Here is a 17,610-nt window from a genome sequence, read left to right as displayed (position 1 = left end):
CCTCACACCTCTCTGGGGCACCTCACACCTCTCGGGGGCACCTCACACCTCTCGGGGGCACCTCACACCTCTCGGGGGCACCTCACACCTCTCTGGGGCACCTCACACCTCTCGGGGGCACCTCACACCTCTCGGGGGCATCTCACACCTCTCTGGGGCACCTCACTCCAGGGGAGAGGGATGGTGGTGGTGGGTATAGTATTTCTGGGGGAGAGGGATTGGTGACTGAGGAAGGGACACTTGTCCCTCCCTCAGTCACAAGCACTTGTCCCTCCCTCAGTCACGAGGTAATGACAGTTGTCTCTCTGCCCCCAGCCATCTGCGACCCACCGTGTTTGAACAACGGGATCTGCATCGCGCCGAACACGTGCCAGTGTTTGGAGGCGTGGGAGGGTCCGAGGTGCGACCAGTCCACGATCATGTGCTCCATGGAGACGAGTCCTGAAGTTAAGAACACCAAGAAGGAGTGCCAGGGCAGGTGAGTCTTCACACCCTCTACTCTTGCTCTTCCACACCTGCAGCTCACTAGTCAACTAGGTTGACTAGTTCATTAACTGTCGGTTTTATCCGGGTTGCAGATGATGAGTCACAGTAACGTGGCAGAAGACATGAAGACTAACCCACACGCAGAACATGAGGAGACGACCACGTTTCGGTCCATCATGGACCATTATGAAGTAGATTGTGATAATGGTCCTGGACGGACCGAAACATCGTCGTCTCCCCATCTTGTGGGGTTCAGTCTTCTTACCCGGGTTCGTATCTCGCTGAGAGCGGACCGTTTGGGTAACTTTCCTTTCACCTCATGCCTTTTAGTCCACCAGATAACCACACTGAACACATACTATATACTTGCCACTCATCTCATTTTCTCCCATTGCCTTTTGTCATACCCCTAAGTATCTTGTATGTCTCAATCATGTTTTCTCTGGTTCTCCTTTCACGAATCTGTGCCAATTTCAGTTCTCTCGGCTAACCCATATATCCGGAACCTCGTAAATGTGGAACTTAACTTAATAGAAACCGTCAGGATTCCTTCAAGTTGCATTATTTCCTCTGATTTAGGATCCAGTTCAGTGCGGCGCACTCTGGCATAGGCCTCCCTTATGGGGCAGGCGGCGCTCCAGCACCGATACTTCTCTAGGCTGCTGACGGCTAAATATGTTATCATTAGTAGTTGAATAACAGTGTTATCGTCAAGCACACCTTCCTCCTCCAGATATTCACATCCCTAACATTATTTAAAGTATCAACACATCCTCGAATCTTACCCACACATCTCCATCCCGGAAGCTTACCCACACATCCACATCCTGGAAGGTTAACCCACACATCTGCATCCCGGAAGCTTACCCACACATTAGCATCCCTGAAGCTTACCCCACATATCTACATGTGCAATCAGGATGATAAACTAATAATCATAAGTGCATAAAGTCCACCGCCATGCAACACATGGTCAAAGGAGGAGCTGGATAATAAACGTGAGGGTCTTTTAACAGTAATGAGAGAGATTATTGCGAGAGCGGATAAAGATTTTTCACGACTGTTGGTAGTCGGCGACTTCAACTTGAAATCCATAGACTGGGAGGCATATGAACCTAGAACAGAGGATTTTTGGACTTGTAGATTCGTATACCTCATCCTGGAAACATTTATGTTTCAACATGTTAAACATGTTATGAGGATGAGGGAAGGGGATGTTCCCTCCATGCTGGATATAATATTTGACAGGAAAGAGGAAGAGATATTTGACATTGAGTACCTTCCCCCCTTTTGGAAAAAGTAACCATGTCTTCTTGGGAATAAAGCATGAAATGCATTATAATCTGGAAGAAAAGGAAGTTGAAGCAATTGAAAAAAAAACAGATTTCAGGAGAGGTCATTATTGGGAACTCAGACATTTCTTTAAGGAATTTGACTGGAAAGACTTGCTGTTAGGACATGAAGGAAATGAGATTTAGTCAAGTTTTGTGAAATATATGATAAAGGCAAAACAAAATTTATACCAAAGCAGAGATGCAGAACTAGGAAACAGGATTGGTTCAACAGAAATTGCGAGAGGGCCAGAGAGCAAAAGACACAAAAATGGAATCAATATAAGAAGAGTTCAAACCCCCAAACATACCAGCGATACAAAGATGTGATAAACAACTTCACGGCAGTGAGGAGAGAGGCAAAAAGAAATTTTGAAAAAAGGGATTGCAGACAAATGTAAAACAGAACCAGGCCTAGTCTACAAATTCATAAACAACAAATTGCAGGTAAAGGATAAAATCCAGAGGTTGAAAATGGGAAACAGATTCACGGAAAATGAAAAGGAAATGTGTGAAACATTAAACGAAAAGTTCCAATGTGTGTTTGTACAAAATGAAATCATCAGAGAATCGGACACAAATAAGAATTCCAAAGAACAACAAAAAGCACATAGAGATGTCTAGAGATGAAGTGGAAAATATGCTCAAGAAACTAAAAAAGAACAAAGCAGTTGGTCCAGATGGAGTTTCACCATGGGTTCTGAGAGAATGTGCACCTGAGCTCAGCATTCCACTTCAACTGATTTTCAGGCATCCCTGTGTACAGGAGTCGTATCAGAAGCGTGGAAAAAGGCTAACATAGTTCCAATCTACAAAAGTGGGGGCAGGGAAGATCCCCTCAATTATAGACCTGTATCGTTGAGAAGTGTAATAGTCATAATATTGGAAAAAATAATTAAAACTAAATGGGTAAGAACACCTGGAGATAATCGATATATCAGATCAGTCGGTATGGTTTTCGATCTGGAAAATCCTGTGTAACAAATTTACTCAGTTTCTATGATCGAGCCACAGAGATTTTACAGGAAAGAGATGGTTGGGTTGACTGCATCTATCTGGACCTAAAAAAAAAGCTTTCGACAGAGTTTCACCTAAGAAGTTGTTCTGGAAACTGGAACACATTGGAGGGGTGACAGGTAAGCTGCTAACATGGATGAAAATTTTCTGAATGATAGAAAAATGAGAGCAGTAATAAGAGGAAGTGTATCGGACTGGAGGAATGTCACAAGTGGAGTACCACAGGATTCAGTTCTTGCATCGTTAATGTTCATTGTCTACATAAACGATCAACCAGATGGAATACAGAATTATATGAACATGTTTGCTGATGATGCTAAGATAACAGGGAAGATAAGTAACTTAGATGATTGTCATACCCTTCAAGAAGACCTGGACAGAATAAGTAAATGGAGCACCACTTGGCAAATGAAATTTAATGTAAATAAATGCCATGTTATGGAATGTGGAATAGGAGAACATAGTCCCCACACAACCTATAAATTCTGTGAGAAATCTTTAAAGAACTCTGATAAAGAGAGAGATCTAGGGGTGGTTCTAGATAGAAAACTATCACCTTAGGACCACATTAAGAACTGTGGGAGAGGCCTATGCTACACATTCTAACTTGAGAATTACATTTAAATACATGGATGGGGAAATACTAAAGAAACTGTTCACGACTTTTCTTAGACCAGTGCTGGCATATGGAGAGGTTGTATGGTGCCCATATCTTAAGAAGCAAATAAAATAACTGGGAAAGATGATAAGACATGCCACTAAGTGGCTCCCAGACCTGAAGGACAAGAGCTACGAGGAGAGGTTAGAGGCATTAAATATGCCAAAACTTGAAGACAGACAAAAAAGAGGTGATATGATCACTATGTACAAAATAGTAACAGGAATTAATGAAATTGATAGAAAAGATTTCTTGAGACCTGGAACTTCAAGAACAACAGGTCATAGATTTAAACTAACTAAACACAGATGCCGAAGAAATATAAGAAAATTCACTTTCGCAAACAGAGTGGTAGACGGTTGGAACAAGTTAGGTGAGAAGGTGGTGGAGGCCAAGACCGTCAGTAGTTTCAAAGTGTTATATGACAAAGAGTGCTGGGAAGACGGGACACTACGAGCGTAGCTCTCATCCTGTAACTACACTTAGGTAATTACATCCCGGAACCTTACCCACACATCCACATCCTGGAAGCTACCCACACATCCACATTCCAAAAGCTTACCCACACATCAACATCCAGGAACCTAACCTAACCTACACATCCACATTCCGGAATTTTAATCCAATCATGAAACGTGGTTATCATATCCCAGCTTAATGATGTATGTGGTTATCATATCCCAGCTTAATGATGTATGTGGTTATCATATCCCAGCTTAATGATGTATGTGGTTATCATATCCCAGCTTAATGATGTATTTGGTTATCATATCCCAGCTTAATGATGTATGTGGTTATCATATCCCAGCTTAATGATGTATGTGGTTATCATATCCCAGCTTAATGATGTATGTGGTTATCATATTCCAGCTTAATGATGTATGTGGTTATCATATTCCAGCTTAATGCAGAAACTGTGTATGGAGTCTGCGTCCACCACATCACTTCCTAATGCATTCCACTTGTTAATTACAGACATTAGAAAGTCATTTGAAATGTCTTTGTGGCTCATTTGGGTACTCGGTATCCACCTGTGTCCCCTTGTGCGAGTACCACCCGTGTTAAATAATCCTTCCTGGTATGCCCTATTAATTCCACTAAGAATTTTGTATGTGGCGATCATGTCTCCTCGAACTATACTGTCTTCCAGCGACGTGAAGTGTAATTCACTTAGCCTTTCCTCGTAGCTCATAAATCTTAGTTCTGGGACTAGCCAAGTGGTATACTCTTCAACTTTCTCCAGCTTCGTCTTGTGCTTGACAAAGTGTTTTATACGTACAGTACATGTTAGGCTTATATCGAGGTGTCCCCCCCCATCCCAGGACCAAATTACTGACCCTCCCCAGGATGCAACCCCACAACACGCTGACTAACTCCTGGGTACCTATTTACTGCAAGGTGAACAGCTGCATTAGGTGATAAGAAACTGCGCATAACCATTTCTGTTCCGCCTTGGATTCGAGACAGATATAAACTCAGTAACCCTGATATAAGATATATTATATCTACTTCTATAATATATCTATACTATATCTACATCTATATCTATATTATATAGATATATTAAATCCACAGATATAACCCTGTAGCTATAAACTCAGTAACTTGAAACACTAAACAATACTGTATTTGTTTCAGGACATGCGTGTATACGTGTCGTGATGGGTACCAGTTCCGCGAGGGCGTGAAGAGCCTCACTATGATGTGCCACGACACTGTTTGGTCCGTCCAGGAGGCCGGCTGGAGCCACTCAACACCGAAGTGTCTGCGTGAGTACCTCACACCTCTCTGGGGCATCTCACACCTCTCTGGGGCACCTCACACCTCTCTGGGGCACCTCGCACCTCTCCGGGGCACCTCACACCTCTCCGGGGCACCTCACACCTCTCTGGGGCACCTCACACCTCTCTGGGGCACCTCGCACCTCTCCGGGGCACCTCGCACCTCTCCGGGGCACCTCGCACCTCTCCGGGGCACCTCACACCTCTCCGGGGCACCTCACACCTCTCCGGGGCACCTCACACCTCTCTGGGGCACCTCACACCTCTCTGTGGCACCTCACACCTCTCTGGGGCACCTCACACCTCTCGGGGGCACCTCACACCTCTCGGGGGCACCTCACACCTCTCGGGGGCACCTCACACCTCTCTGGGGCACCTCACACCTCTCTGGGGCACCTCACACCTCTCGGGGGCACCTCACACCTCTCGGGGGCACCTCACACCTCTCGGGGGCACCTCACACCTCTCGGGGGCACCTCACACCTCTCGGGGGCACCTCACACCTCTCTGGGGCACCTCACACCTCTCTGGGGCACCTCTCTGGGGCACCTCACACCTCTCTGGGGCACCTCACACCTCTCTGGGGCACCTCGCACCTCTCCGGGGCACCTCACACCTCTCCGGGGCACCTCACACCTCTCCGGGGCACCTCACACCTCTCCGGGGCACCTCACACCTCTCCGGGGCACCTCACACCTCTCTGGGGCACCTCACACCTCTCTGGGGCACCTCACACCTCTCTGGGGCACCTCACACCTCTCGGGGGCACCTCACACCTCTCGGGGGCACCTCACACCTCTCGGGGGCACCTCACACCTCTCGGGGGCACCTCACACCTCTCGGGGGCACCTCACACCTCTCGGGGGCACCTCACACCTCTCGGGGGCACCTCACACCTCTCGGGGGCACCTCACACCTCTCTGGGGCACCTCACACCTCTCTGGGGCACCTCACACCTCTCTGGGGCACCTCACACCTCTCTGGGGCACCTCACACCTCTCGGGGGCACCTCACACCTCTCGGGGGCACCTCACACCTCTCGGGGGCACCTCACACCTCTCGGGGGCACCTCACACCTCTCGGGGGCACCTCACACCTCTCTGGGGCACCTCACACCTCTCTGGGGCACCTCACACCTCTCTGGGGCACCTCACACCTCTCGGGGGCACCTCACACCTCTCGGGGGCACCTCACACCTCTCGGGGGCACCTCACACCTCTCGGGGGCACCTCACACCTCTCGGGGGCACCTCACACCTCTCGGGGGCATCTCACACCTCTCGGGGGCACCTCACACCTCTCGGGGGCACCTCACACCTCTCGGGGGCACCTCACACCTCTCGGGGGCACCTCACACCTCTCGGGGGCACCTCACACCTCTCTGGGGCATCTCACACCTCTCGGGGGCACCTCACACCTCTCGGGGGCACCTCACACCTCTCTGGGGCACCTCACACCTCTCTGGGGCACCTCACACCTCTCGGGGGCACCTCACACCTCTCGGGGGCACCTCACACCTCTCGGGGGCACCTCACACCTCTCGGGGGCATCTCACACCTCTCGGGGGCATCTCACACCTCTCGGGGGCACCTCACACCTCCGGGGCCCCACACTCCAGGGGAGAGGGATGGTGGTGAATATAGTATCTGGGGGAGAGGGATGGGTGACTGAGGAAGGGACACTTGTCCCTCAGTCACCAGCACACTTGTCCCTCCCTCAGTCACCAGCACACTTGTCCCTCCCTCAGTCACGAGGTAATGACAGTCTCTCTGCCCCCAGCCGTCTCTCTGCCCCCAGTCGTCTCTCTGCCCCCAGTCGTCTCTCTGCCCCCAGTCGTCTCTCTGCCCCCAGTCGTCTCTCTGCCCCCAGTCGTCTCTCTGCCCCCAGTCCGTCTGCGACCCACCGTGTTTGAACAACGGGATCTGCATCGCGCCGAACACGTGTCAGTGTTCGGAGGCGTGGCAGGGTCCGAGGTGCGACCAGTCCACGACCACGACCGTGTGCTCCATCGAGACGAGTCCTATGGTTACCAATGCCTGGAAGCGGTGCCAGGGCAGGTGAGTCTTCACACCCTCTACTCTTGCTCTTCCACACCTGCAGCTCACTAGTCAACTAGGTTGACTAGTTTATTAACAGTCGGTTTTATCCGGGTTGCAGATGATGAGTCACAGTAATGTGGCTGAAGACATGAAGACTAACCCACACGCCAGAACATGAGGAGACGACCACGTTTCGGTCCATCATGGACCATTATGAAGTAGATTGTGATAATGGTCCTGGACGGACCAAAACATCGTCTCCCCATCTTGTGTGGTTTAGTCTTCTTACCCGGGTTCGTACCTCGCTGAGGTTATCTTGAGTTGATTTCGGGGCTTTAGTGTCCCCGCGGCTCGGTCCTCGACCAGGCCTCCACCCCCAGGAAGCAGCCCGTGACAGCTGACTAACACCCAGGTACCTATTTACTGTTAGGTAACAGGGGCATTCAGGGTGAAAGAAACTTTGCCCATTTGTTTCTGCCTCTTGCGGGAATCGAACCCGCGCCACAGAATTACGAGTCCTGCGCGCTATCCACCAGGCTACGAGGCCCCTCAAGTCTTTAAAATCTTTAAAGAACTCTGATAAAGAAAGAGATCTAGGGGTGGTTCTAGATAGAAAACTATCACCTGTGGATCACATTTAAGAACATTGTGTGAGAGGCCTATGCTACACATTCTAACTTCAGAATTACTTTTAAATACATAGATGGCAAAATGCTAAAGAAATTGTTCACGACTTTTCTTAGACCAAAGCTAGAATATATAGCGGTTGTATGGTGCCCATATCTAGAGAGTGGTAGAGTGGAAGAAGTTGAATCATTGATGGTTACACATTTGTATGTCACTAAGATAGGATCGGATGTAGTCAAGGGCAAGGCCTCGGATTCCATAATGCTGGAGTGTAAGAGGTAGTTGTGATTAACAGTATCAAAGGCTTTTCTTAGGTCAATGAAGAGTTCAATCGGAAACTCATTTTTGTCAAGGGCTGAGTAGATAATGTCAAGGAGACTAATGATTGCATCGTTGGTGCTCTTTTGGGACCGGAAGCCAGACTGGCAGGGGCTGAGTATGTCGAATTTTACGAGGTAGGAGTAGAGCTGTTTGTAAATAATTTTTTCAAATATTTTTGATAGAATGGGTAGATTTGATATTGGTCTATAATTGTTTATGTTCGCCGGATTGCCTCCTTTATGGACTGGCGTTACTCTTGTTTTTTTAAGGATATCAGGGAAGGTGTGACACTACTATAGATTTGTTGAACAGTAGAGCTATGGGTGGGGCAAGGGCATGGGAGGCGCTCTTGTATACAATGGATGGAATTTCACTGATGTTTCCAGCTTTGGTTTTTAGTGAGTGTATGATGGACACAACATCTGTCGGGCTGACTGGTGAGAGGAGAAGAGAGTTTGGATAGTTGCCTGAGAGATATGTGTTGATATGTGTCTGAGTCTGTGGGATTTTACTGGCAAGGTTAGCACCAACCGATGAAAAGCTATTAAATTTATTTGCCATTTCTAAATCAGTTGACGGTGTATTAGCCATCCTTAGAGAGTGTTATCTGGTTGTGTGAGTGTTGTTTAGTTCCTAGGATATTAGAGATGGTTTTCCATGTGCTTTTCATGTTGCCTTTTGCTTCATTGAATCTATTCACATAATATGAAAGTTTTGCCTTTCTTATGATACTGGTAAGCATTGATGAGTACTTTTTAGCTACTTCCTTTGAAACTAGGCCAATCCTAAGTTTCTTTTCATGTTGACCAGACCACACACTAGAATGTGAAGGGACGACGACGTTTCGGTCCGTCCTGGACCATTCTCAAGTCGATTGTGATGAGGAAGTAGAGACAGGCAATAAATAGGCACGAGAGATGAGGAGCAAAGTAAGGTGTAGTAGAGGGACTAGTGGTAGGAACTGCAGAGGGCCTATTGGCCCATCAGAGCTTTAATATAACAATGTGCTTTAATATACTTACTTATCTCTCTCATCTCATTTTTCTCTAGTAATGTATCTTTCATTTATCAATTCTGATTGAAATTACCTACTTAAAATTATCTGCTAGATTAAGGACCTGCCCGAAACGCTGCGCGTACTAGTGGCTTTACAAGAATGTAAATACTGTACTATCCAATGTATTCTCACAAACCCAATGTACCTTCTTGTATATATATAAATAAAATAAAATAAAAAATAAAAATACGAGGCAGTTCCTGATATAACCACGGAAAGAGAAGGTCGACTACATCCGATCCTTTCTTTTCATATTCATGTTTCTTGTTGATTGAGTTGAGAATGTCACTTGTGAGCCACGGATTGTTTAATCTTTTGTCAGTTACTTGCTTGGTAAGAAGGGGACAATGAGTATTGTAGAGGCTTAGAGTTTTGGAGAGGAAGAGGTTAGCTAGTGAATTTATATCCTGGGTATTATTGAATTCAGAATCCCAGTTAATATTTAATGCATTCCATTTGTTAATTACAGACATTAAAAAGTCATTTGAAATGTCTTTGTGGTTCATTTGGGTATTCGGTATCCACCTGTGTCCCCTTGTGCGAGTACCACCCGTGTTAAATAATCCTTCCTGGTATGCCCTATTAATTCCACTGAGAATTTTGTATGTGGTGATCATGTCTCCTCGAACTCTTCTGTCTTTCTGCGACGTGAGGTGCAATTCACTTAGCCTTTCCTCGTAGCTCATAAATCTTAGTTCTGGGACTAGCCAAGTGGTATACTCTTCAACTTTCTCCAGCTTCGTCTTGTGCTTGACAAAGTGTTTTATACGTACAGTACATGTTAGGCTTATATCGAGGTGTCCCCCCCACCCCAGGACCGAATTACTGACCCTCCCCAGGATGCAACCCCACAACACGCTGACTAACTCCTGGGTACCTATTTACTGCAAGGTGAACAGCTGCATTAGGTGATAGGAAACGAGCCTTATTATATCTGTTCCGCCTGGGATTCTAAACTGATATAAACTCAGTAACCCTGATACAAGATATATTATATCTACATCTATAATATATCTATTATATTTACATCTATATTATATCTATATCATATAGATATATTCAAAATTCAAATTCAAAATTCAAATGTTTATTCAGGTAAAGTACATACATACAAGAGGTGATACAAAAATTTATAGACTTATAGATAGAGCTAATACATACAATGCCTAAAGCCACTATTACGCAAAGCGTTTCGGGCAGGAAAAACATTAAAGACTAAAACTTAATACTAATTGAGATTAAAGTATAAAAGGTGTTGAGAAAAAATATAAATTAAAAAGGGGGAACATGGCAGAAAAACAGCAAAAATAACTACCTCTGTTTTATATATATCTATTTATATCTACAGATATTTTCCTGTAGATAGAAACTCTTTAACTTGCAACACTAAACAATACTGTTTTAGGTCCAACAAATGCAAGTACAAGTGTCATGATGGGTACCAGTTCCCGGAGGGCGTGAAGAGCCTCACTATGATGTGCCACGACACTGTTTGGTCCGTCCAGGAGGCCGGCTGGAGCCACTCAACACCAGAGTGTCTGCGTGAGTACCTCACACCTCTCTGGGGCACCTCACACCTCTCTGGGGCACCTCACACCTCTCTGGGGCACCTCACACCTCTCTGGGGCACCTCACACCTCTCTGGGCACCTCACACCTCTCGGGGCACCTCACACCTCTCCGGGGCACCTCACTCCAGGGTAGAGGGATGATGGTGGGTATAGTATCTCTGGGGTAGAGGGATGGTGGTGGGTATAGTGTCTCTGGGGAGGGATGATGGTGGGTATAGTAAAAAAATTTAATAATAAATATATTCATATAATCTCCAGTCTTTTCATAGCTTGAAGGTTATGTGATAATGGTGGTAAAATATGGCATATGGCTATGTGGTTATGTGATTATGTGTTTGTAGCTATGTGGTTAACACTACTGGTAAGTGTTGGTGCAAGTATTATACAGAAAGTGAACATTGTAGACATGAAATAATAGGAGATGATATAGACTAAGTGTAATGTGTGTATGTGTGTGTTGCAGCCGTGTGCTCGCGGGAGTGTATGAACGGCGGCAAGTGTGTGGCGCCCGACACCTGTGGGTGTACCCCGGGGTATCATGGCGACCTCTGCCAGTACAGTAAGTGTACACTGTCTCTCACTGTCATGTCTCCTCTACTGGAGAAAGTGTTCAAGTGGTGTGAGGCAGCTTGCCAGGCTGTTGATCAAATAATGGTTGTGTATTACAGACATGTCAAGCTGCGACCCTAAGACTCTGAACTTCAACGGAGGCTCCAACTGCACATACGATCTGAACCAAGGTCTGGAGTACTCCTGTGTCCTGAATTGTCCTGGGGTCTGGGAGTTCCCGCCGGCGCCACGCTACACCTGTAACTACGAGACCGGCTTGTGGTCCCCACTACCAGTACCGCAGTGCAACTACGGTATGTCATGGCAAGCTCTCTTAAAACGTGCGTGTCTCTGCCTTTATTCGTGCTCCATTTGGTCACGCCAGTACATAGATGGCAGTGTTGCCACTTTGCCATGAAGGCTGATCTGCGGTACCGGGTTTCTATAGGCCAGGCGAATAAGTTATTATCCATGATGTGGTTGTTAGTATTTTATCTGAATACGACGTGGATCATAACAATTATCCCAAAATGGCACCCCAGAGAAGGCTTACAGTCCCAGTTGGGCAGCATATAAGTGCCTCTGGGATCCTTTTCAATTGTGGGCGAGGGTGGCTAAGAAGGTAGAACTCTGGGGCTCTGGTTTTGTGGTCTGGGGTTCGAGGCTCTTCTAGTCCAGGTGTGTGTGTACTCGCCTATTTGTACTCACCTATTTGTGCTTGCTGGGGTTGAGCTTTGGCTCTTTGGTCCCACGTTCCCTTTCACTCCAGCCTGCATCTCCTGCTTTTTCGCTAGCCTCTTGTGTGGTACTGTACGAAAGGCTTTCTGGCAATCCAAAAATATGCAGTCTGCCCACCCCTCTCTTTCTTACCTGATTTTTGTTGCCTGGTCATAGAATTCAATTAATCCTGTGAGGCAGGCCTTGCCATCCCTGAACCCGTGTTGATGCTGTGTTACAAAGATCTTTCACTCCAGATGTTCCACTAGTTTTTTTCGCACAATCTTCTCCATCAGCTTGCATGGTATGCAGGTTAGGGACACTGGCCTGTAGTTCAGTGCCTCCTGTCTATCCCCTTTCTTGTATATCGGGACTACATTAGCTGTTGTGTGTGTGTACTCACCTAGTTGTGCTTGTGGGGGTTGAGCTTTGGCTCTTAAGTCCCTCCTCTCACCCATCAATCAACTGATATACAGATTCCCGAACCTACTGGGCTCTTTCATATCAACATTTGAAACTCTGTATGGAGTCAGCCTCCACCACATCACTGCCTAATGCATTCCACTTGTTAACTACTCTGACACTAAATAAAGTTCTTTAAAGTTCTTTCTAACGTCTCTGTGGCTCATTTGGGTACTCAGTCTCCACCTGTGGTCCCTTGTTCGCGTCCCACCTGTGTTAAAAAGTATCCTTATCTACCCCTGTCAATTCCTCTGAGAATTTTGCAGACAGTAATCATGTCTCCCCTTACTCTTCTGTCTTCCAGTGTCGTGAGGTGCATCTAACGCAATCTTTCCTCGTAAGTCATGCCTCTTAGTTCTGGGACTAGTCTAGTGGCATGCCTCTGCGTGTGTGTGTGTGTGTGTGTCTTCACCTGAACCTTTGGGAGGTTGAACTGAGGATTTGTAAAGGTGAAATTAGTGGTGTATGAACGAGGCCAGGCTGGTCATACAGTAGGGCCTCAACAAGTACCTAGTTACTCCCAAGTGTAAGGATGGTGGCCGCTCTGGAGGAGCACCACAACGCTTGCTCCTCCTAACCCACACTCTGCCACCTCACACAATTCACAATTCCATAAAATTATGAGTAATAACATTTAATCGATGTAAATGTGACTGCCATTGTTCAATTCAGTATGAAATACAAAGTTATTTTGAAACACGTTAATATTTCATTTTAATGTGTTTTCCTCATTATCGTAACTGGAATAAAATACATTTTCAATTGAAATTAGTTTAATTTATTTTCTTAAAATTTCCATTAGTTGAAAATGACGGTGAAGTGCCACCCACGCCGACGCCGGGCACCTGCTTCACCTGGTCCGGGGTCCACTACAAGACCTTCGACGGCAAGGTGTACAGGTGAGTCTGCTCCAGTATTTACTACATGTAGAGATAATTTTAACCGGTATGTGTTTATTTACTGTTTTATTTCATATTTGTGCCTCCAGGATCGAGCTGTTATCTCCTGGACCCCGCCTTTCTAACCATCAGTTGTCTAATGTACTCACTCCTCTCCTATTTTCTTGTATCACATCTACTACATATATTTTTCTCTGACACACACACTCCAGAATGCAGCCCAACCAGCTTTCTCCCAGGTACCGGTTTACTGCTAGGTGAACAGGATTATCGGGAGAAAGAAACTCGACCCAGTTGCTTCTTCCTCAGCCGGCATCAAACCCGGAGCCATAGGACTACGACCCCTCGAGCGTTGCCTGCTAAGCCGCGAGGTCATTTGGCGTGTGTATAATTATCTAAATGTAGATATATCTATACACACAGAAATCACAATAGCGTGATGCATCAAATGAACAAATCCACAAGGGCCGTGACGAGGGTTCAAACCTACGTCCGAGAGGATCCCAGACGCTGCCTTAATCGACTCCTCAAGCACGCACCTCAATGCGTGCTTGTCCTTCCTCATGATGTCGGCCAGGTGGAGCTTCATGTGGCGGTTCCCTCCCGTTCCGCATCCCTGGTGGCAGAGGATTTGCGCACCAGTGGGCATTTTTCCCTGCTGGAGCCGTCTTCGGACAGGCTCGTAGTGGAGGTGGAGGAGCTGGGTTCTGGGCCAGTGTCCAGTGTGCTTGCTTCGGTAGCTCGGCCATCGGCTGCCTTATTGAAGTTGTATGTGCAGATTCTGATGGAGGCGGTGTCTCTGTTCTTCGCTTCTTGCCTTGCTTGCTGACAGGCAATGCTCGTCCATTTATTTTAATCTTCTTAGGCCATGGCTCTTAGATTTTCATCCCCCTTTTCGTCCATTGCTGTTTGCAAAGTCAGCGGTGGTGCATTTTCTGCAGGCGGCTTCGTCTAGTTACCGGCCTATGTCGGACTTGTTGGTTCTCCGGGGGGTGCTGTGGTGGTCCTGCCCAGAAGGGTATCGCCAGGTCTTGGGGCTCCTTTGTTCATCGTAAACCAGTAGTGCCAGATTCAGGACTGGCCCTTCCTGTGGAGTCGTCAGCATCTGGTCAGCGCAGTGATCACTCTGAGCATTGGTCGGGCTCTCATAGGGGTCGTCGGCCCTTTCGCAGTTCACCCCATTGACGGGGCGATAAGAGGGGGGGGCGAGGCTCGCGCTGTTTGCTCTTGCCTGGTCCCATGATTCATGGGCATTTCAGGTTGTTTCCTCCGGCCTTTCTGGGTGCATGACCTGGTAGATGGTAGACAAAGACTGCGTCCAATTACACAGGGGTGTCTTTAGGCAATTGCTCTTCGTGCCTCTCTTGAGGGGGGGCCAGGTTCTGGGTCTGGCCTCCGGTAGGCCTAGAACTCCTTGACTATTGCCACGGTCTAATATATATATACATCAGCCCGGTATAGCTCCGGGGAGCCTCCGGGTCTCATCCAGATAATGGCGTTTCATTTCATTCAACGCTGGTTTTTTGTACCTATGTGGACCATCATACACACATATACGTAGTAAAAAATAATATAGTTGAATTTGGTACTATTCACTTTATATAAGTCTGAAAAAATATTTAAAAAGCAACCTTAGTACAAAGCTAGAGTACAAAAGGTATGTAAGATAGTTATTTAATTAAGATATTTATATAAGATATTTAGATAAGATAGATATTTAATTAAGAGTCAAATTGATTAGTTTAATGATTACCTGTCTTTTGGGAACAAGGCACACACCTCCATCACAGGGATGTCAACATGCTATTAATCTGTCAACATAATATAACCAGAGTAATAACTCATAATTATCTGATTTATAGATACGAATAAATTGCAACTAAATGTGCGACACCAACACAAGACGAATTTCCTCTGAGAGGAAATGTCAACACTGTGGAGAAATGCCCGACAGAGCACTGGAACATTATCTAACACAGTGCACAGTTACAAACCTATTAAGATTTCAACTTAGATTCAACAGAGCAGAAGAAGTTGTTAAACACATGGCAAAATCTTACTGAAGCGACCATACGAGTATTAAATACTCATACTCCGCCCAAGTAAAACAGAAACAAGCAACACTTAGTGGGCCAGCCAGAGGCTTAGGGCCCGCGCAGGAATATCCCTGGGAAAAAAAAAAAAAAAAAAAAGACGAATCTTCATAGTTCTTAAGTAATTTATGTCATATACATAATTATGTATGAATGTAGGTGGGAGAACTTTCCCTCACGTGGCTTCCCTTGACAGCTTCGAGACCCGTACCATAACCATGTGTTCCCTTGACAGCTTCGAGACCCGTACCATAACCATGTGTTCCCTTGACAGCTTTGAGAGCTCGTGTCCCTACACCCTGGTGAAGGACACGTCCCATGACACCTTCACCGTCAACTTGCGAGTGGCTGACGGCTGTCAAGGGTCATCTTGCCCCAAGGTCATCCAGATCTTCCTAGAGGGCAATGAGAAGTTTGTTCTCCAGGCCACAGGTGAGTCCCACTTCTTGGTCCCACTTGTTGCTCTCACTTGTTAAACAATATAGGTGAGTGGTGTTAGTTGGTCCCATTTGTTGGTCCCATTAGTTGGTCCCATTTGTTGGTCAAACTTGTTGGACGGAATTAAGAGATTAATAGTTGTGTCTAGCAGCGAAATTATTATTTTTTTGCTAGGTCATGTTATTTTATATTACAATGAAAGATATTGTAAAGATGTTATTGGTAAATTTAACATTGACAAGTGATTTTGTTTGTATGTTAAAGAAGTTTATTTTTTCTTGAATGAAAATATGTAAAGTACATGTATTTACTAAAACATGGTTGTTGTGATTTACTGAAAACTTTTACCTTCATGGAAATTCACAATCTGTTACACACACACACCCTACACACACCCACACCCCCTACACACACACACACACACACACACACACACACACACACACACACACACACACACACACACACATACACACACACACACACACACACACCTACACACACAAATGGATGTGAAGTGACAAGTGGCAAGAGGCAGAAGGGCAATATGAAAACGACATAGGAAGCAAGGCTAAGACCCAACCCAAATTGCTGCACAGCCACATCAGGAGAAAGACAACAGTGAAGGAACAGGTAATGAAACTGAGGATAGGGGCAGACAGATTCACTACAAACGACAAAGAAGTGTGCGAGGAACTCAGTATGAAATTCCAGGAAGTCTTCACATTAGAGCAAGGAGAAGTTCCCGAGATAAGAGAAGGAATAATTAACGAGGCACCACTAGAGGAATTTGAGATTACCAGTGGGGATGTAAGGAAGCTTTTGCTAGAGTTGGATGTGACAAAGGCTATAGGCCCGAATGGAATATCACCATGGATACTAAAGGAAGGAGCAGAAGCACTGTCCCTGCCACTCTCCATGGTGTATAACAAATCAATGGTAACAGGTGAAATGCCAGATATTTGGAAGGCGGCAAACATGGTCCCGATATACAAGAAGGGGGATAGACAGGAGGCACTGAACTACAGGCCAGTGTCCCTAACCTGCATACCATGCAAGCTGATGGAGAAAATTGTGCGAAAAAAGCTAGTCGAACATCTGGAGCGAAGGAACTTTGTGTCACAACACCAACATGGTTTCAGGGATGGCAAGTCATGCCCCACAGGATTAATTGAATTCTACGCTCAAGCAACAAGAATCGGGCAAGAAAGAGAGGGGTGGGCAGACTGCATATTTTTGGATTGCCAGAAAGCCTTTGACACAGTGCCACACCAGAGACTAGCGCGAAAGCTGGAAGTGCAGGCAGGAGTGATAGGGAAGGTACTCCATTGGATAAGGGAGTACCTATGTAACAGAAGGAAGCGAGTCACTGTGCGGGGTGAGATATCAGATTGGCGAGACGTCACCAGTGGGGTACCGCAGGGTTAAATTATGAGGAGGATTAAGACGGAGGAAGACAGTATGAGACTACAAGATGACCTAGACAGACTGCATGAATGGTCAACCAAATGGCTACTAAAGTTCAACCCGAGTAAATGTAAGGTAATGAAACTAGGCAGTGGAAAC

At 46.2% G+C, this 17,610-nt stretch overlaps 1 protein-coding gene across 4 annotated transcripts in view; it reads left to right on the top strand.

The window, feature by feature from the left end:
• Positions 1–17,610, top strand: part of LOC123745671 (mucin-2) — a 142,688-nt gene that overhangs the window by 20,732 nt on the left and 104,346 nt on the right. For all 4 annotated transcript variants that reach the window (XM_069312226.1, XM_069312228.1, XM_069312227.1 and 1 more), the window contains 9 exons: positions 316–478; positions 5,131–5,261; positions 7,052–7,104; positions 7,160–7,329; positions 10,722–10,858; positions 11,350–11,445; positions 11,555–11,749; positions 13,417–13,513; positions 15,881–16,038. In XM_069312226.1, coding sequence (XP_069168327.1) covers positions 316–478; positions 5,131–5,261; positions 7,052–7,104; positions 7,160–7,329; positions 10,722–10,858; positions 11,350–11,445; positions 11,555–11,749; positions 13,417–13,513; positions 15,881–16,038 — 1,200 coding nt within the window. The remainder of the gene's footprint in view (positions 1–315; positions 479–5,130; positions 5,262–7,051; positions 7,105–7,159; positions 7,330–10,721; positions 10,859–11,349; positions 11,446–11,554; positions 11,750–13,416; positions 13,514–15,880; positions 16,039–17,610) is intronic.

The sequence above is a fragment of the Procambarus clarkii genome, chromosome 71 (genome assembly GCF_040958095.1).
Source record: "Procambarus clarkii isolate CNS0578487 chromosome 71, FALCON_Pclarkii_2.0, whole genome shotgun sequence".
Taxonomy (NCBI): domain Eukaryota; kingdom Metazoa; phylum Arthropoda; class Malacostraca; order Decapoda; family Cambaridae; genus Procambarus; species Procambarus clarkii.
The sequence above is the reverse complement of the archived record's forward strand: the minus strand, read 5'-3'. Positions and strand labels throughout refer to the sequence as shown.